At 46.2% G+C, this 17,614-nt stretch overlaps 6 protein-coding genes across 6 annotated transcripts; 1 reads left to right on the forward strand and 5 right to left on the reverse strand. All coding sequences in view use genetic code 12, as the record gives it.

Annotated features, from left to right (window-relative positions):
* Nucleotides 1-202: 202 nt before the first annotated feature.
* On the reverse strand, nucleotides 203-1,393 carry TIF (translation initiation factor eIF4A; the record flags this gene model as incomplete). The annotated part of the gene is made up of 1 exon (XM_025484917.1): nucleotides 203-1,393. The coding sequence occupies one exon, from the start codon at nucleotides 1,391-1,393 to the stop codon at nucleotides 203-205; it is 1,191 nt and encodes a 396-aa protein (XP_025339848.1).
* An 826-nt stretch (nucleotides 1,394-2,219) lies between these two features.
* CXQ85_001201 (glycogenin glucosyltransferase) lies at nucleotides 2,220-3,980 on the reverse strand (the record flags this gene model as incomplete). The annotated part of the gene is made up of 1 exon (XM_025484918.1): nucleotides 2,220-3,980. The coding sequence occupies one exon, from the start codon at nucleotides 3,978-3,980 to the stop codon at nucleotides 2,220-2,222; it is 1,761 nt and encodes a 586-aa protein (XP_025339849.1).
* Nucleotides 3,981-5,565: 1,585 nt separating this feature from the next.
* Nucleotides 5,566-8,029, reverse strand: CXQ85_001202 (40S ribosomal protein S21; the record flags this gene model as incomplete). Its single annotated transcript, XM_025484919.1, has 2 exons — nucleotides 5,566-5,809; nucleotides 6,417-8,029. 2 exons carry the CDS (start codon nucleotides 8,027-8,029, stop codon nucleotides 5,566-5,568), a joined length of 1,857 nt encoding a protein of 618 aa, XP_025339850.1.
* A 194-nt stretch (nucleotides 8,030-8,223) lies between these two features.
* CXQ85_001203 (sphinganine kinase) lies at nucleotides 8,224-9,753 on the reverse strand (the record flags this gene model as incomplete). The annotated part of the gene is made up of 1 exon (XM_025484920.1): nucleotides 8,224-9,753. The coding sequence occupies one exon, from the start codon at nucleotides 9,751-9,753 to the stop codon at nucleotides 8,224-8,226; it is 1,530 nt and encodes a 509-aa protein (XP_025339851.1).
* A 988-nt stretch (nucleotides 9,754-10,741) lies between these two features.
* Nucleotides 10,742-11,725, reverse strand: CRL1 (Rho family GTPase; the record flags this gene model as incomplete). The annotated part of the gene is made up of 1 exon (XM_025484921.1): nucleotides 10,742-11,725. The coding sequence occupies one exon, from the start codon at nucleotides 11,723-11,725 to the stop codon at nucleotides 10,742-10,744; it is 984 nt and encodes a 327-aa protein (XP_025339852.1).
* A 3,094-nt stretch (nucleotides 11,726-14,819) lies between these two features.
* On the forward strand, nucleotides 14,820-16,145 carry TOS1 (Tos1p; the record flags this gene model as incomplete). Its single annotated transcript, XM_025484922.1, has 1 exon — nucleotides 14,820-16,145. One exon carries the CDS (start codon nucleotides 14,820-14,822, stop codon nucleotides 16,143-16,145), a length of 1,326 nt encoding a protein of 441 aa, XP_025339853.1.
* Between the last annotated feature and the right edge of the window lie 1,469 nt (nucleotides 16,146-17,614).

Here is a 17,614-nt window from a genome sequence, read left to right on the forward strand (position 1 = left end):
CTTTATGAATTCATGGGTTAGCCTAGGGAAGTTCTAAACCAACCTCAGTTCGAAATACAGCCTGGCCTGAAGTTCACAACGGTACTAAATCACCCATTCTACAAAACACTTGCGGTCTACAACACTTCAAACATATTTTCAATTTGTAGCAATGATTAGGGGAAGAAGATAAACACGCTATACGCTGTATGGTACATACCGCTTAACTGAACAAAGAGCCAATGTCAGCAGGCATCTCATCGATCTGGGTGGAGTAGAACTTCTCGATCTCTCTCATCATACCAACGTCCTGAGCGGTGACGAAGTTGATGGCAACACCCTTTCTACCGAAACGACCACCTCTACCGATTCTGTGGATGTAGTTCTCCTTGTTAGCTGGCAAGTCGTAGTTAATGACCAAGGAAACCTGCTGGACATCGATACCTCTGGCCAACAAGTCAGTGGAGATCAAGATTCTGGAAGAACCAGATCTGAACTCGTTCATGATAGTGTCTCTCTCACCTTGAGGCAAGTCAGCGTGGATAGCAGAGACGGTAAAGTTGTTCTCCTTCAACTTGGCCATCAAGGACTCAACCTTAGATCTGGTGTTACAGAAGATAACGGCCTGGGTGACGGAGATAGAGTCGTACAAGTCACACAAACAGTCGAACTTGTACTCCTCCTCCTCGACGTTAATGTAGTACTGCTTAATACCCTCCAAGGTCAACTCATCCTTCTTGACCAAGATACGGACTGGGTTGTTCATGAACTTGGTGGTAACCTCCAAGACGTCCTGAGGCATGGTGGCAGACAAAAGGACAACCTGGGTGGTCTCTGGCAACAACTTGAAAATGTTGTAAATCTGCTCCTTGAAACCAGAGGACAACATCTCATCGGCCTCATCCAAGATGAACATCTTGACTCTGTGGGTCTTGAAGTATCTTCTGTCGATCATGTCGAAAACTCTACCTGGAGTACCAACGACAATCTGGACACCAGATCTGAAAGCCTCAATGTCATCAGCCATAGAGGTACCACCAATAGAGGCGTGGACAGAAACCTTCAAGTACAAACCAATGTGCTTGATGACGTTCTGGATCTGCAAAGCCAACTCTCTGGTTGGAGCCAAGATCAAAGCCTGGGTGGCCTTCTCGTTCACGTCAATGTTCTGCAAAGCAGAAATGGTGAAAGTGGCAGTCTTACCGGTACCAGACTGAGCCTGAGCAAGAACGTCTCTACCCTCAGTGATTGGCAAGATAGCTCTCTGCTGAATGGCAGAAGGAGATTCGTAACCGTAACCGAAGATACCTCTGACGATCTCTGGCTTCAAGTTCAAGTCGTCAAAAGAGTAGACGACATTGTCGTAGTTAGACTCGATCAAGCCGGCATCAACTTCCTGGAGCTCGTTGGACATGATTGTTTAGGTTTACTAAAGGGGGGTTTTATAAGGGGATGTCCTAAAGGTGGGATTCTTCCTTTTTTTTTTTTAATGAGAGGTATTATGTGTAGTGGTGCTAGGCCCTGGGAATACTGCATAAGGCTCTCTAGCAAAAATTTTTTCATGGCCGGGTAACTGGCGAAGGGGGATAAGAATCGGGACCAAATGAAGAGGTCTGAGAAAAAAATTTGCATGAAAATGCTGCTTAGCTCAGATCATGAATATTCAGCAAATTACTAGTAGGTAATTGGGTACGGGGGCCGGGGAATTGGTGGGGTTCAAGGGATGAGACCGAGAAGAGGTCCATGGTCACGTGACACGAGATGCCCACATATCCCTGAATCAGGCTTTTACGTATCTGGTGGCAATTGGGAGATTTCTACTGGGAAGACAGACCAAATCCGAGAATACGGTGGTGTTTGAAGTTTGGTGGCGTCAGAACGGTGACGTTTGCGCATGAACACCGAGTTCCGCCCACCTTCCTATAAGGGTATTCAGTAGGAACGAAAAAAAGCCTGGAAAATTGGCTTTTCACGGAAAATCGAGATTCTAGTGGTTTCTTCGGTTGTTAAATGGCCTGTTTACTCAAAACTGGCCCTAATGGTGCAATTCCAAAGAATATGTGCTTATTCTTTGTAGTATTTTGCAGCCATTTCTGTTTCGCAGCCATTGAGGTTTTACATTGGACGAAGACGTCTTTCCAGTAAAATTCATTAACTTTTCTATCTGCGTCTGAAACATTATATTTGGGTCCGATTATTCAGGATACCCTTAGGAACACCATCTTAGGGCTTCTGCCCACCTAGTATCTGAAGGTTCTTTCAGCTGCCTTGGATGGACGAAGCTCCCATGGGAAAATCGGATCCAACATGACTTGTGGCTTTTTAGGTTCCTCTTGAAGATCTTCTACAAGGTCTTCAACGTCCTTTTTGGATGCTTCACTCGTAATTGGCACTTCTTCTGCTGCTTCTTCCTCGCTATCCAGTGACTCCTCTGCTTCTAGTACTTGAGGTCCAAGTATCTTTGGCGAAATAGGTACCTTGGGCAATTCCAGAGCTTTCTCTTTCTTCTCTCTAAGTAGAAGATTATGCTGGGGCGTGTAGTTGGATCTATCGTCGAAGACACGCTCAGCGACCTGGGTATGGAAGATACTGAGGTTATCAAGCACTGGTGGAGACTCTATGGGGACTTCTGGTTCCTCGAACTCTACTGGGTCTAGTGGTGCTTTTGGAACAACCTCTTGGAACTCATCAACTTTTGGCTCCTCTGGAGGCTGGACAACTTCTGGCAGTATACTCTCCACTGGCTCGTGCCTCTCTGGTTCCTCCCAATGAGACCTGTACGCCTTCATTTCGTCCACAAACTGTTCTTGTTTGGGCTCCTCCATCGGAGGAGCTTCTCTTGTAGCGTCCCATGATGCATCTTCAACAGTAGGACCAAATGCTGCGATGTACTTAAGTGGATCACATAAATCAGCAGGTGTGAGTCCACCAGACTCCACCACAGGAACATCAGCAACAAAAAGTGGATTTTCATCTTGAAGAGGTAAATATTCCAGATGCTCCGAAGGTACTTTGGCCATGGGAGGTGCACATTCCAGCTCCACAGAAAACAGTTTCTCCAAAGGAATATACACTGTTTTATCCTCCTCCATAGCACCACCACCAACACCAGGAACACTCAATTGCTTTACAACAGCCACATTCCCTCTGGTAAACTCCTCCACAGACATTCCACCCGCCAAGTCCCGCCATGCAGCCCACCATTCATCGGTATACCTGCCCAAACCGCCATGCCAGGGCTTCCTAGGTCCTATAAAGTGCACACACTTGACCAGCGGTTTGAAATGGCGATCAGCGGCCAGCGAGTAAAACCCAAGCGCCGGGCCTGCCACCTCAGCAGCCGTATTATACAAATACGGTACTGGCACCCATCTTCCAGGTTTCTGAGCCTTGATCTCTGGCTGCGAAAAAGTCCATTCTGCGAGCCCAGGCCAATCTGGGTCACTGTTAAACACCATATTAAACAACCCCTGGTCAGCTCCATCATACGAAAAGCCTTCCTTAGCAGCCTCCTTAAGTTCCTCGTACGTCTCTTTCCCCGGCCTAAGCACCATCACCCCACTGTTAAACGTATCTGGGCATCCAGCGTCTGGAGCAGCAGCCACTGCCCCCAGCGCGACCTCTACCGCCAAAAGGTCTCCCACCAGGCCTCCTCCAGGCAGGTCTCTAGGAAGAGTATCGCAGTCCAAGTACAACACTTTTTCATATTCCAAAGCCCAAAGTTCGACTTTAACTAGCGCATGTAAATGTCCGTCTCGCCACGAGCCAAACCCCCAATTTTCAGCCTCCCTCGAGCTCTCCAGCGCCAAATTGACGTCCACTAGCTCCTCCCACACACTGGCCAAAAGCTCCAATTGGGAGTGCGAAAAACTGCCTTTATCCACCAAAAGCACCCTTTTCGCCCCGTGCAACCGGTCCCGCTGCCGCCAGAGTCGCTGCCCTAGCACTAGCGCTCCGGGAAGGTAACCAGGCAGAAACACCAACAGCGCCACCGCCCACATGAAGAAAAGATAAGGATATGTAGTATTAGGAGGGAGTAGATGGATGCTATGCTCTTCCTTCTTCTTCTTTCTTTGCTCTTTGCTCTGGTGACCTCAGGTGGTTCTGTGGACTGGGAGTGAAAAATACCAGTACCCAACAACAGATGTCTAGGAATGCTAAAGTTCAAATGCAAATGCAGGGAAATCAATGACAACGGGAGTGTCAATTGAAAACAAGCGTCTATTAAAAAAACCAAACTTTTGGTCCAGAAGAACGTGGTATGTAGAGTGATAAGGCAAACGGGCTCGGGCTCGGGTTTCCCTTGGGGCCACCAGGGGAGGCAGGTTTCACTTTTTTTTTGGCATTGTCTGAGACACCCACCCAAGTGGGGCGAGCCTGTAACACCCAAACAGGTAACCTGATGGAGTGGAAGGGGAAGAAAGAGGGAGAGAGAGGAAAGGGGAAAAGAAGGAAAGTGAAGAAAGTAAGGGTTTCCTTACTTTGGGTTTCCTGGTTGTGGTTTTGGTGGATGTTGGTATTGGGTTGGCTGTACTGGTTGGTCTGGTTGGTCTGCCTGGTGTGGGATGCGTATGCGCATTGACTCGGATGATACGTAGATCTGGTGATGGAGTGGTGGGGCAGAGGTAGTTGGAGGAAGGTGATGGTGGGGTGGAGGTTTGGGAGTGTAAGAGGGTTGTTTGGGATGCTGGTAGAGGGAAGGCGATGGAGGGGTGGAGAGATGGTTGGTGGTGGTTGGTGGGCAGTTTGACGTTTCGCAGCCATTTAGAGGTGCAGCCAGTGGAGGTGGAGGTAGAGTTAGAGGGAGAGAGAGGAAGGGAGAGAGAGGAAGGGAGAGAGAGATGCTTGAAGAGAAGATGGGCTGATGAGTTTTGGAAATGGAGGTTTGGAAATGGAGGGGTGGTTGCAGTGTGGCTTGGACATGGCGGTAGGGGAGTATGGGTGGAATTGAGGAGGAGCGAGAGATGTATGGCTGTGATGGGTCTTTATGAAGGGTTCCTTTGAGATGGGAGGTACTCGCTTGTAGGCTTTCCAATGTAGTATACTGGTCGCTTCTTCGGTTGGGTCTTTTAGGAAGTGGTATGCTTGTTCTGGTGGATTTGTGAGGCTAGTCTGGGGACAACCATAGACATGGAGACATCTATAAAAGACGTCCGTAGAGTAAGCTAAGGTATGTTTATTTTGCTGCCAGATTCAAGTGATTTCAAAGATACTTAAGTTGTTGAAGAGGTTGCCTTGGGACATCATATACTCTTTCAGCTTCTGGAACACAGACTTGTTGGGCTTCAACGCCTACTAATCAACATGACAAGAGGTTGTCTACAACACACCGTGACGATAATTTCATCAAGTAGGTCACTAGTGTTCTATTGATCCCCTTCGTTATGTTTGATGGTCAGTCAAGGTGCTTTTGAACCGTTACAACAGTCAGACCCCATTTTGCAGCCATTAGACACCATGAAGACTCAACCCAAAATCTGACGTCTTCAAACAGCTTCTTCAAATCAAACCACCATTCTACCTCTCCCTACTACCTACACTTGTTCTTCTTGATTAATGACATTACATATACAAAGGACCCATGGCTTAACGAGAGTAAGACCAGACGTTCTTCAACAAACCGTCCTGCTGGGCCAATCTGTTGATGGAGTCGTCACCCTCACCTCTGGCTCTGATGTAACCAGACAAGGCGTAGGTGGTGTTGGAACCAGCAACGGCTCTGCCCTCGTCGTCAACGTTGGCAATGTTGATCTGGACAGAAGCGTGGTCCTTGGCCTTGATGATTCTGTTGGAAGCAGAACACTTTCTTGGCACGTACAATTCGACCTGACTGTTAGTACTTTGTTTTTGGTGGATCTGGCTGGCCTGGCACTGACTTGACTGACTGACATGGATGGTATGGATAGAGCATGGAAATACAACATTTGGTAAAAGTAAGCATAAAAGTGGATATAGGAAGCTGATTCAATAACCATGGGAATGCTGGAATCTGGAATAATTTGGTGGGGACGGTTCTTTCATGGATGGTGTTGGTCTGGTCTTAAGTTGGATCTTGAGGTTTCACTGGTTTGGATGTATCGTTCATCGTTCGTTTTTTACATGGAAAGTCTGTCTGAAGTTCAAAGTACCGTGGCCATCTTGGCGATTTCACATACTAATTGACCCTTATCGTTCTCCATTTTGGCTGATTCTAGATGATACTGAAAAGATTTCTATGAGTATTTCAAATTTTTTTCGGTATCAGCGCAGCGAGGATTCGGCCCTTGTGTGCAGGCGAACGGGTTTTCGCGCACTGTATATTGAAGAAATTCACTTAGGGCTGGAGCCCTAAAATTGCTGCAAATCACATATAACCTCTGGGTATGCTACTACAACAGTGATATCCTTTCCGTGTCTCTTCCTATAGATGCTAATTAAGTGCCAATACGGCAACAGACTCCACGTGGTGGGTTTGTGGGAAAAAGTCAAATCCCTTGATGCTTTCAACGTGGTAGTCTTTGCCATGCTCAGTGTTGTTAATGAACCACTCCACATCTCTGGCTTGAGAGTGGACGTTACAACTAATGTAGACGATCTTAGCCGGGTGGTAAGTGCTGAGCTGGTTGAGGAAAACGTCGTCACAGCCCTTTCTTGGTGGATCCAAGATCACAGACGTACGTTCAGCTGGAGTGTCGATGTTGGCAAAGATCTGTTCAGCTTTACCCACAATGAAATCAGCATTTTCAACCTTATTGTTCTCTGCATTTCTTCTGGCAAACTTCACACTATCGGCGCTGACTTCAACACCAATAACTCTGGAAACACCTCCAGAACAAGTGATCGAGAAAAGACCAGAACCACAGTAAGCGTCCACCAAGTAGTTAGGCTCACCAGGCTTCGAGTTTGGAATCTGTAGATTGTCCTCAACATACTTCGTGACCAATGGCAAGATGGAATTGTTGTTTTGGAAGAACTCGCCTGCGCTGAACTCAAAAACAAAACCATTGACATACTCCCTGACAATCGCTCTGGACTCCGTCACGCATGTCTTTACCAACTTGGTGTTGTTGTCCTCGACCTCCACAGTGGAGATTTCATCGTTGGTATCTTTAGAGCCTTGGTCAACCTCAATTTGGCCTTCGGAATTTGGCATGATGGTGTTCTCGCGTAGAAGCACAGTAGCTCCACGCTTGTACTTCTCGTAATCCTTTTCAAAACGGAGTCTTTCGTTAGCCATACCTTTAAGGACAATTGGAGTACCGATGGAACATTCCTCGATATCCAAAATTGAACCCTCTCCACCAGCAGTTTCTCTCCATTCAGGACGCCCCTTGGCACCAAACCCCATGTTGGGTCTGTAGTAGTTTTCAGGCTTCTTGTTAGGAACGTTGAAATGCGGCGTAAGCTTCGTTCTATAGTTATACTGTATTGGCGACAGCTGGGTGGCTGAAATGGCAGGAAGCTTAGCGTCCTTGGAAAGAACAGGAGCAAAGAATCTGTATGCATTGGCGATAGTGTTTCTCTTGAACTCAAGCTGTTCCAGGTAGTCCACATTCTGATATTGACATCCAGAACACTTACCAAAGTACTTGCAGTTTATAAGTGAATCGTCTCTCTTATCACCAGGCTTAACAATGGAAAGCAAGTCTGATTCCACATATAAAGGATGAGACTTGAACACTCTGATGTTCACAATGTCACCTGGCAAGCCGAAAGGAACCATAACAATCTGTTTTCCATCGTTTCTCACGGGATGGTCAATCACTGCAAGACCATCACCATTAGATGATAATCGTAGAATCTCAACATCCTTCACTTCTCTATGGTAGATTTCTTCAACCGACTTGTCATTCAAAATCTCTTTGAGGTCATTGGTGATGTACTCTTCAGTAAGACCAATTTCTCCAAGAATCTCCTTCACTTCGAACTGAAGCACTCCCATGGGCAGCGTAGGGTCCACATCTTTAGCCTTGTACTTTTTCTTGTACTTCTTCTGGGGCTTTTGTCTTTTGTCGGTATGCAGATTTTCAACACTAGGCCTTTTGACCTCTTCCATCTGTATAGGACTCATTGATGCAAAGTGGAGTCCTTGGTGGGATGAGGTTGATAGATATTTCAGTCTCATCGCGGTAGCATTTCTTACGTAACAAAGTATCATCGCCTACTCATTGGCTGATAACCTGCATACAGAGTACCATGAAGACTGCCCTGGGATAACGAAAGGTGGCTGCAAAACAACCAAATCACCTAATAATGTCTCTTAAATTAATTCACCTTGAAGATTTCAGTAGCAGTTATGAAGCCCCATGTAGCCATGATTGGGATTCCGGCGTACACAATAGTACGGCCAATGATTTCCACATCATACCTTGGTCTGAAAACTCCACTGATACTGACTTCAACCTTTGGTTCAGAGGGGTGGCTCTTTCCGTAGTCAAGAAGTTCATAGGCATCGATGTCATCTGTAGGACCCACATTGTCCAGGTCGCCTTCTCTAACTGATTTAAGGGCCTTGTTCACATCCATCAATGGTTCGTTAACCATGTTCGAAAGAGACTGGGAACGGATCTGTCTGGATGTCTTGTGTGAGTGAGCTGTAGGCATGTACTGTTTGCGGGGCAAGTAAATACCCAAGAACTTGTATAATGGCGGCAAGATGGTGAAGAGCACTGGCTTTGAGATAGCTTTCCAAATAACCACAAGAATAATGCCCAAGGCCATTCGAAGGGCACTAAGGAAAACGCCATGTTTCTCGAAAGACCAAGGAATGGAAAGAATAGTATTCAAGTCAGTTCCAGGGGCAATTCTTTCAGTGACGATAAAGAAAAGATGACTTAGATCAAGGCCGATGAGAACACCCACGAAAGCCACAGAGTCGTCAAAACAAGGACAATCGTCCACAGGCTCTGGATAAATATGAATAAGGTACAAGTGCCCAAGGACAATAAGAATCACAGTCCCAATAATACCAATTACGGTATCATTCCTAGACGAAAGCAAAAGCCATGTATCGTAAGCAGGAGCAAGGTAACGTCTAAACGCAAAAAGACTAGCGCCAATGGCAGCACCAGTCAAAATATCAAAGAAGCCGTGCATGCCACAGTACAATCTTCCAACGATAAGCGAAAAGTAATATAGCAAAAGCAACGCCGACAAGGACACCACCTGGAGTGTCAGGAACAGGTCCATATAGTCCCATAACTTGGCAAATAATATAAGCGTCACCGCAGTAGCGTTAGCCAGGTGAGACAGCGGCCAGCCGTACTCCTGGGTCGTATATGACGACATGGTGATTCTGTGCAATGGAGGAGAACGTGGTCTAGGCAAGCATAGAAAGTCTTTAAAGAAGCCAGACACATAGATGCCGTAGCCCAACACCGCTACCAAGTCTCTGCTCAACATGCCCATGCCAAACCAAATCGGCACGGGAAGCATTAGCACGTAAAACGTATGTGAAGCCAAGTTGGCAGTCCACGCAAAGTAGTAGTCGAGCCACGGTCCACGGACCTTCAGCTGGATATTGGCAAGCACCTCAGTCTCCTTCCTCACGATGGGAAGACAAAGAGACCTGATATTATACCGAATTGACGAAAGCCTAGATTTATAGTGATCGCTTGATTTGTTTCCAGCATCGTTTGTGCCCATTTTATCCTTGGTTCCCGTAGTCTCATTGGCATCCACCTGGGGAGCCTCGGTATGTTGTTTTCTATGGGTGAGTTCATCTGGGTGGTCAGGAAAAGGCTGGATTTCTTCAACAGACTCGTCCACGGACGACGTGGGACGATTTGGAGCCATGAAGGAAGGGAATTGGTGAGTTGTCAGGTGGAAGTGGGTGTGTTTCTGGAGAAACGGCTGGTGATGTTGCACTTTTGACTTTTGCTTGGGGGAGCGCGAATTGGGTTAAACTGGAGGGAAAGCACAGGGAGGTGAGTTTTGGACGTGGAGGGTTTTTTGGAAAGTGGAGAACAATAAGGGAGGTAAAGGAAGGTTCAGGTTTTGATGGGAACTTCTTCTTTTTTGAGTTTAATGTGTTTTGGGTGGATTGGTGGAGGGTGGTGGTGGTTCAGGGTCCACTGGAAAATGGCTGCGAATCGGCCCGGAAGATAAAGGATGGGAGGGACTGGAAAGAAGTGAAAGGGGGAAATGACGGAGGTGGAGGATTGGATTTTGGTGACTTTTGATGTTAATTAATGCTCTTTTTCACTAGATGGGAAACTGGAGGATAAGTGCTTTTTGGACTGGTGTTGGTGTTGGTATTGGTGGTATATGGCTTGCAGACTACTACATTCCCTTCCTAAGCAACTACTCTGAACTTCACACTTTTTTGTAAGGTAGTTTTTTTTTTTTATGATATTCTTTTGGCTTTTCCAGCTATTGTGGAGCCTCAACGGTAGTAATGATGTTAAACAACTTCCTGGAATAAGTGGGGCATGTGTTCCTTGAAGCTTTATTGCTGGAATGTTCAACATCCGAGTTAGCATACACTGCAATAAGTCTCTAGGGAACTCGGAATTGCTGTCTTTTTATTCATTTTATTGCTTTACCGAGAGATAAACTATCCCTTGCTGGCTGCCAATAATACTATCTTTACTGTGGAAACAACTCACCATTAAACCAACAGACCAATCAACACTACCAAAAATAGAGTTCAAAAGCAACTTGCCAACGCTTCACATTCCCTTGTTGCCCGCCACTTGACCCTTCTTTATCACGCATTCATCCTTTATTAAAAATCCGTCCTTGGCTATGCTAGTTATATAAGATGCTATAGAAACTCGTAACGTTACAAAATCGTACACTTCCGGCTGCTGTTCTTCTTCCTTCTCGCAAATGCAAGTTCGTCCTCGTTATACTTGGACTGGGGATTAGGGCTCAGCTGGTATGGGTTCCGCTGGTAGTCGTCCTCCACCAACGGCAGGTCCAAAAGGACACTCAGGCCCACCGACGCGTGTGGAAAATGGCCGTGCTTGGCACTCTTGTTGCTTCCCGTACGTGAGTGGCCATTTCCACCTCTCAGGTTGCCTCTCAGGTGGTTTCGCAGGTGGCTGCCGCCCATAACCCTGCTGAGTCTGTTTCTGGACTTCTCCACCTGCTCTTCCATCTCCTTGCTCTTCTGGAAATGGTTAAGAGCGAAATTGAACACTTCTTGAATGTTGAACATGGACTTGGCAGAGCACAGAATGTACCCTATGGCGTTGATCTCGTGGGCCAATTGAAGTGGCATATCTGGGTCCATGTCCTGGGCCAAATCCGACTTGGTTCCCACAAGCAAAACCGGCACGCCAGGGCAAAAATGGTTCACTTCCGGAAACCACGTATCCTTGATATTCTGCAAAGACACCAAATTATCCACAGCAAAGCAAATCACGATAATGTCTGAATCAGGGTAAGACAACGGTCTCAACCGATCGTACTCTTCCTGGCCCGCCGTATCCCAAAGCGCCAACTCTATAGTCTTCCCGTTAGGCGCCTGGACGCTTGTCACATAGTTTTCAAAGATTGTTGGCACATAGATCTCGGGGAACTTGTTCTGGGCGTAACTCACCAAAAGACATGTTTTACCACATCCACCGTCACCCACAACGACCAATTTCATATTGTACAGCGACTTCTTGGTCATCTGCGGCAACATCTTATACTTTGGAATCACTGGGCTATCGTTGATCAACGGGCTTCTAGGTGATCTGGGAGTGCTCCTTGTTGGAGAAGTCCTATTATAAGGGTTGACATAATCGTTCTGGAGGTCAAGCGGCAGTTTAAAGGACATATTGGAAAGTAGTATATTTGTAGCAGGTCCTTGTTTTCATCAATTGGTGTTGGTCGCTCTGATGGATCACAGATCAAGAGATCAGCTTGTTTGTTGATGTTTTCTATATTTGGGATCTGCTTAGTACCCGCAAAAAAGTGTGCACAGACTAAGGCACCTACCTTGGAACAGATGGGATAGATTAGGTAGTAGCAAGGGTAGGTAGCAAGAACAAGGTTTCTTTTAGTTCAGTTTCGTGACTTTGGTTCCTGGATCTTCTGTTCACGGGTAAGAATTGGCCCATTCTGGTGTAAAGTATGCGTTTAAGGCTGGTGTGAGCAATGTTTGGGGGTGGTTGGAGGAAAGTAAGAGTGGGTTGGAAAAAAGGGTGATTTTGGGGGTGGGCTGGTTTAAAGGGGGCGTTTTAATAGCGGGGATGGTGTTTTTGGGCGTTTATTCTCGGAAATAGGGAGTTTTGATGGAAGGTATCGGAGTCGCTCGGACTATGTACTTTTGGCTGCAAATGCGCCGATCTGGTGAAGTACCATGCAACGAAGACTTCTCTGTTGGAGGTTTCCAGGGAGTGGGTTGCTGTAAATAAGGTTTCAAAGGAGTGTATTTCATGGGAAAGCTCTTCAGGAATGGAAGGTGGTGGTGGGATAAAACTGGTGTGGCTGTTTAAGTAGTATGCTTAAGCTGGAGCCACACTGACACTGGTAATGAGACTGGTATAAGTTACACTTTGAAGTTATTTCTTGTAAATAGGATAACTTTCACTTTTCATGTCTACCTTCATCTAAGATAAAATATCCTACGGGTTGCTTCGATGCTGAAGTAGGAGGTTACTGGTAGGTACCATGTAGTTGTTCACCAAAGGTATAGTTTAGTCCTAACCAAGTTAACTTCCAGAAAAGGGGTGGATGAAAACCGTTTTTTTACTACTTTCAAAGCATATTGGTATCCCAAAAAGGTAGCTTTGATTCCCCTTCCTGATAACTACTTGACGAAGTCTCTGAGATATAGATATCTACAATAAGCTCTGACTATACTACCCAACCAGTCATCTCCAGATATCTGTCTAAGAAACGACAGAAAAAATCCAAAAGAAACCAACCAACACCCTCCTCCCTCTACCATCCTCCACTTCCACTGGACCAACCCAGCCGTACTGCTGCATCCCATCCCATCCCATCTCATCTCATCTCCCAACGTCCAGACCCCCATCGCCAGTGCCGTATAATCCCGTCCAAGAACTTCTCCGTTGCATAATCCCCAGTAAATGCAAATCGTCTTACTTTGGCCAAATGCGAGTCGGACTCGCTGCTTTACCTGAATCGATACAGCCAGTTACCGAAGAGGAGCCTAAGCTGCGATGAGTAGCTTTCTACATAAAGCTTATCTAAGGGAAGGGAAGTCTTCTTGGCACGAGCTTTGCATTTCTACGACTGGTTTACGACTTTTCGGCTGCAAATACGTTGGTATCCGAAACCTGGACCAAATACATGATTTCTTTCTTTTTTGCCTTTTTGCATTTCTGCATTTCTGCATTTTTTTTCCCCTCTTTTTTTCATCCCTTTTTCGCAGCCATTTACAACCACCATATATCCAGCAGTCACAGTAATCCAACCTCCACCAACTATCCCCTGGTACCTTGGCATCAACTTTGCCTCTTCTTTTCTTCCTCTTTTCTTCCCCTATTCTTCCTCTTCTTATTGTTACGGTCTGGCCAGTCGGCTCGCCCTGGCTGCATATCTGTGCTTATACTAAACCAAATCATTACATTGCCAGATCAAGAACTAACAACTTGCATGTCGCCTCAGCATCAAGAAAACGACCTACTACGGGAACTTAGGAGCTATGGTGGTTCTAGATTTTGAGCCAAAACGCCGCATCCTCGGTATATGTATTTGAAAAAACCGTTAGTAGATGCACCTCCTCCCAATGGCAGATGCAACATGGAGGAATATGAAGAACCCACTTTGTATGGTACATGCCATGTAAGTTGCAACACCGATGGGTCAAGTGTTACGGCTTGTTTGTGCATGGACATGGGAAGCTCTAGATTTTCTTTTTTAGTTTTGGTTAGTGTTGTGTTTGTTGTCACAAGGGGTACTCTACATTGGTGTACCAAGCCATCATAGTGGCTTGAGTGGGCGTTTAACAACAGAGGCGGTGTTGAAGGAGTGGGGGGAGGCACTTTGTGTATGGACTGAGAAACTCTGACTACCGAGGAAACCTTATCTTTATATAACATGAAATTAATAGAAGGATTGCAATTTGGAAGTTATAGGGGGAAAGGGAGGGGGGGTGCAGCCAGTGCAGAGTATCGCATTGTAAGGTAGAAGCGAGGCTTGGCTGCAGGTTTTGAAGGAAGGAAGGGACACAAAACCGCGTTTTTCTGCAGGTGTGGGAGGGTTTTGTGCATTAGAAGAAAACAAACCGGGACGGTAACCCGCGCCGTGTGCAGTCTGTGCAGTAGTGCCAATGCACACTATACATGATTTTAATGTACGTTTGGAGTTTATATGCAGGTTGCGTAAAAATCGAACTTACCATCCAGCTGAAAAATTCCCCCCTCCAACAAAGCCATTGAGAGGTATAGGTGGTTGGGAAATTTCAGCGGGTGCTGATTTACCAGGGGATTTGAGAATTGGGAAGTGGTGGTGCCTTCTTTTGCTCACGTGACTCACTACCTTCCCCACCCCCTTGTTTCAGGTCTGTCTCAGGCGTTAGTCTTGTACTAGTCGTGTAGCGTTTAGCTACCGCGTTGTCTGCAGTCTGTGTTTTCTTTCTCGCGTGGTGCGGCGCGTACGTGCCTACCCAAAGGAGACGTGGCCAGCATACAAAAATTCTCGGAACGAACATACCAGCACTAAAACGTCCTGCAGGAGTCTCTTATTCCTGTCTATACCTTGTTTTGACCTGCAACGCATCATGCACTATGCATACCCGCGCACCTTCACGAGCGCTGTCTTGGGTTTGGGGCTTGTCGCCAGTCTGGGCCAAAAAAAAAAATACCAGCCTCAAATCTATATACTTTCCTCCTTCTTCTTTCTTTTCCTTCCAACAACCCACACTCTTTTTTTCTTTCCTAACTTCAGTCATTCCTTTAAAAATGAAGTCGTCCGCTTTGATGGCCATTGCCGCCTCCATGGCTGCTGTCTCGGCCTCCAACTGTGATTTTATCCAGGGTAACTACTACTGTGCCAAAACAAACAAGGTTGCCTTCCAGAACGTCGGTTTCTCTTCGTCTTACCAGGACGTTGTCTCCATGGACGAGAACTCTGGTAAGTGTACGCAGAAGACCTACGAGTTCTCTGGTAACTTGGCTCCTTTGAACGAGGACTTGTCCTTGCACTTTAGGGGTCCATTGAAGTTGAAGCAGTTTGGTGTCTACTACCCAGCTTCTGGCTCTAAGAACAACAAGAGAGCTGACGATGAGGACTGCTCGACCACCAAGCACGTTCACCACAAGCACGTTAAGAGAGCTACTGCTTTCGTTACCCAGACTGTGTTTGTTGACCAGTATGGTAACACTGTCACTTCCAGTGCTACTGACACTCCATCCACCGCTGACGGTGAGTCTTTCGACACCACCCAGACCAACGTGGCTTCTGTGTCTTCTGACGGTGGCTCTCCAGCTTCCTCCAATGGTGCTGTGGACGCTTCTTCCACTGACTCCGGCTCGTCCTCCACTGCTTCTGCCAGCTCTGGCGACTGGGTCCGTGCCGCTTACTACAAGCCAGGCACCGCCGAGAACTGTACCTTCTTGAACCACCACGGTGGTTCTGGTTCTGGTGTTTGGTCTTCTGCCCTTGGTAACTCTCTTTCTTACGCCAACAAGGACAATTCCAACGCCGCCTCCTCTCCTCAGATCTTGGACGATGTCACCATTCCTTCCAACACTGAGTTTGTCATCATGTCTGGTCTCAAGTGTGGTGACGACTCTGAGAACAGCGACTGTGGTTTCTACAGAAAGGGTATCCCTGCTTACCACGGTTTCGGTGGTGACACCAAGATGTTTGTTTTCGAATTCACTATGCCTTCTGACGGCTCCAAGGGTTTCAACGCTGACATGCCAGCTATCTGGGCTTTGAACGCTAAGATCCCAAGAACTTTGCAATACGGTGAGTCCACTTGTTCTTGTTGGAAGACCGGCTGTGGTGAATTGGACTTGTTCGAGATTCTCCACTCTGGTTCCGACAAGTTGATTGCTCATTTGCATTCCGGCCAGGGCTCTAACGGTTCCGGCTACGGTGGTGGTGGTTCTCAGGACTACTTTGAGAGACCAACCGACAAGTCCATCAAGGCTGCTGTCATCTTGACCGGTAAGGAGATCGTCATCAAGATTGTTGACGATGACTTTGACGCTGTCTTGTCCTCCAACACTGTCGATGGCTGGTTGGACGCTCAGGGCACTGTCGCCAAGATCGCTAACTAGATGCTTTATATCCCTACGAACCGCTTTACATTCTGATTTGTTTTATTTAGCTTGATTTGAAAAATCTTTTTTTACTTCCTTGTAGAAAGCCCATTGGTTATTCTTGCTGATAGAGTTTCGGATTTGTGATTATAAAAATCTGCCGCAACCAAGTGGCTCTTGCGGCTCACCAAGTAAACAATCACCTCCTGTTAGTCTATTTGTTTTTGTACTATTGCTTATTTGATACTCGCTAATACCATTCTGACACAGTCAATAGAAGCCCCCCTTCGTCGTCGACTGAAACAACTTAGCTTAATTTCCAGATCTACATTAATACTTTTTTTAGATATTCGTCCAACTCATGCAATGCCAGTCTCTCCTGATATCTCCTTATGCTTGTTCAATATTTTAACCGCACAAGCGTGAATAAACAAGCCAAGACAAACACACCACTTTTACCCGAGCAAAGTCAACAACGCGTCTTCGAAAGGAGCATTGTTCTTGTAGTTGCCAATGTAGAGCTTTTGAGCAACTTCTCGAGACTTATAAGTGTTGGTACGTGAGAAGGTATAGGCTTTGAGAAGTAGGTTTACCGAAGTTTATAAATAGAATGGAACGGGATTTACTTCGCTGGGTAATCGTCATCCGTGTATGAAGGTGGCATAAGAAGGAGGTAACCTTTGAGAGTGACGTCGAATGGGGACGTCAGTGGTTGTACCTTGAAGGGGTCTGGTGGTTAGACAAAGGAGTAAGCTATTGCAAGGAGTAGAAGGTTTCCAATGGAAATGGTTTAGGTTTCGTGAAACGTCATATTACAGGTGGATTTGAGTTTGGTGGGTCTTTCTTTGTGGAAGTGTTATGGTAAGTCGTTACGGTGGAGCCTGTGAAAGGTTTAATTCGTCAAGGCCTGTGAAACGTTTAATTCGTCAAGAAGCGACAATAACTGCCAAAGAAATAATGGGTTTAAAAAATTACCTGGCATTTACGAGGCGTGGGTGGTCTTGTAGAGTACGTTTCATTGTGGTAGCTTGGTCATTGTTAAGGCCAGTGGATGTAGTTCAATGGTGTGGAACAAGACGAAGCGGTTTGGGTAAGCAGGGAGAGAAAGCAACGTTGTTAGCAGTAACTTAGAAAATAGAGCTTCAGTATTTGAGGTTTCTGGAGATATGCCATGAAACACTATGCCCCAGAAAGATGGATACCTGCCTTGGTATTCAAAGAACCATACCTCATTGTCTTTCTACCATTGGAAAACACTCTATTTGGCTCCATGAAGCCCCACTTAATCGTATCAGCAATCTGACTAGCAGACAATCAGCCACTTAGCTTAAACCTCTTCGTAGCTACAAGAACACTACCTTTACTACCCATCCTCACCAGTCTACCCACCATACCCTCCAAACTGTCCAACCACCCGCCAATAAACCATCAGAGTATCAAAAGAAACTTCCAACACCTTCTAAAAAGCTTCCAAACAGCTTTTAAGA

The sequence above is a fragment of the Candidozyma haemuli genome (assembly GCF_002926055.2).
Source record: "Candidozyma haemuli strain B11899 chromosome Unknown B_2014730914, whole genome shotgun sequence".
NCBI lineage: Eukaryota > Fungi > Ascomycota > Pichiomycetes > Serinales > Metschnikowiaceae > Candidozyma > Candidozyma haemuli.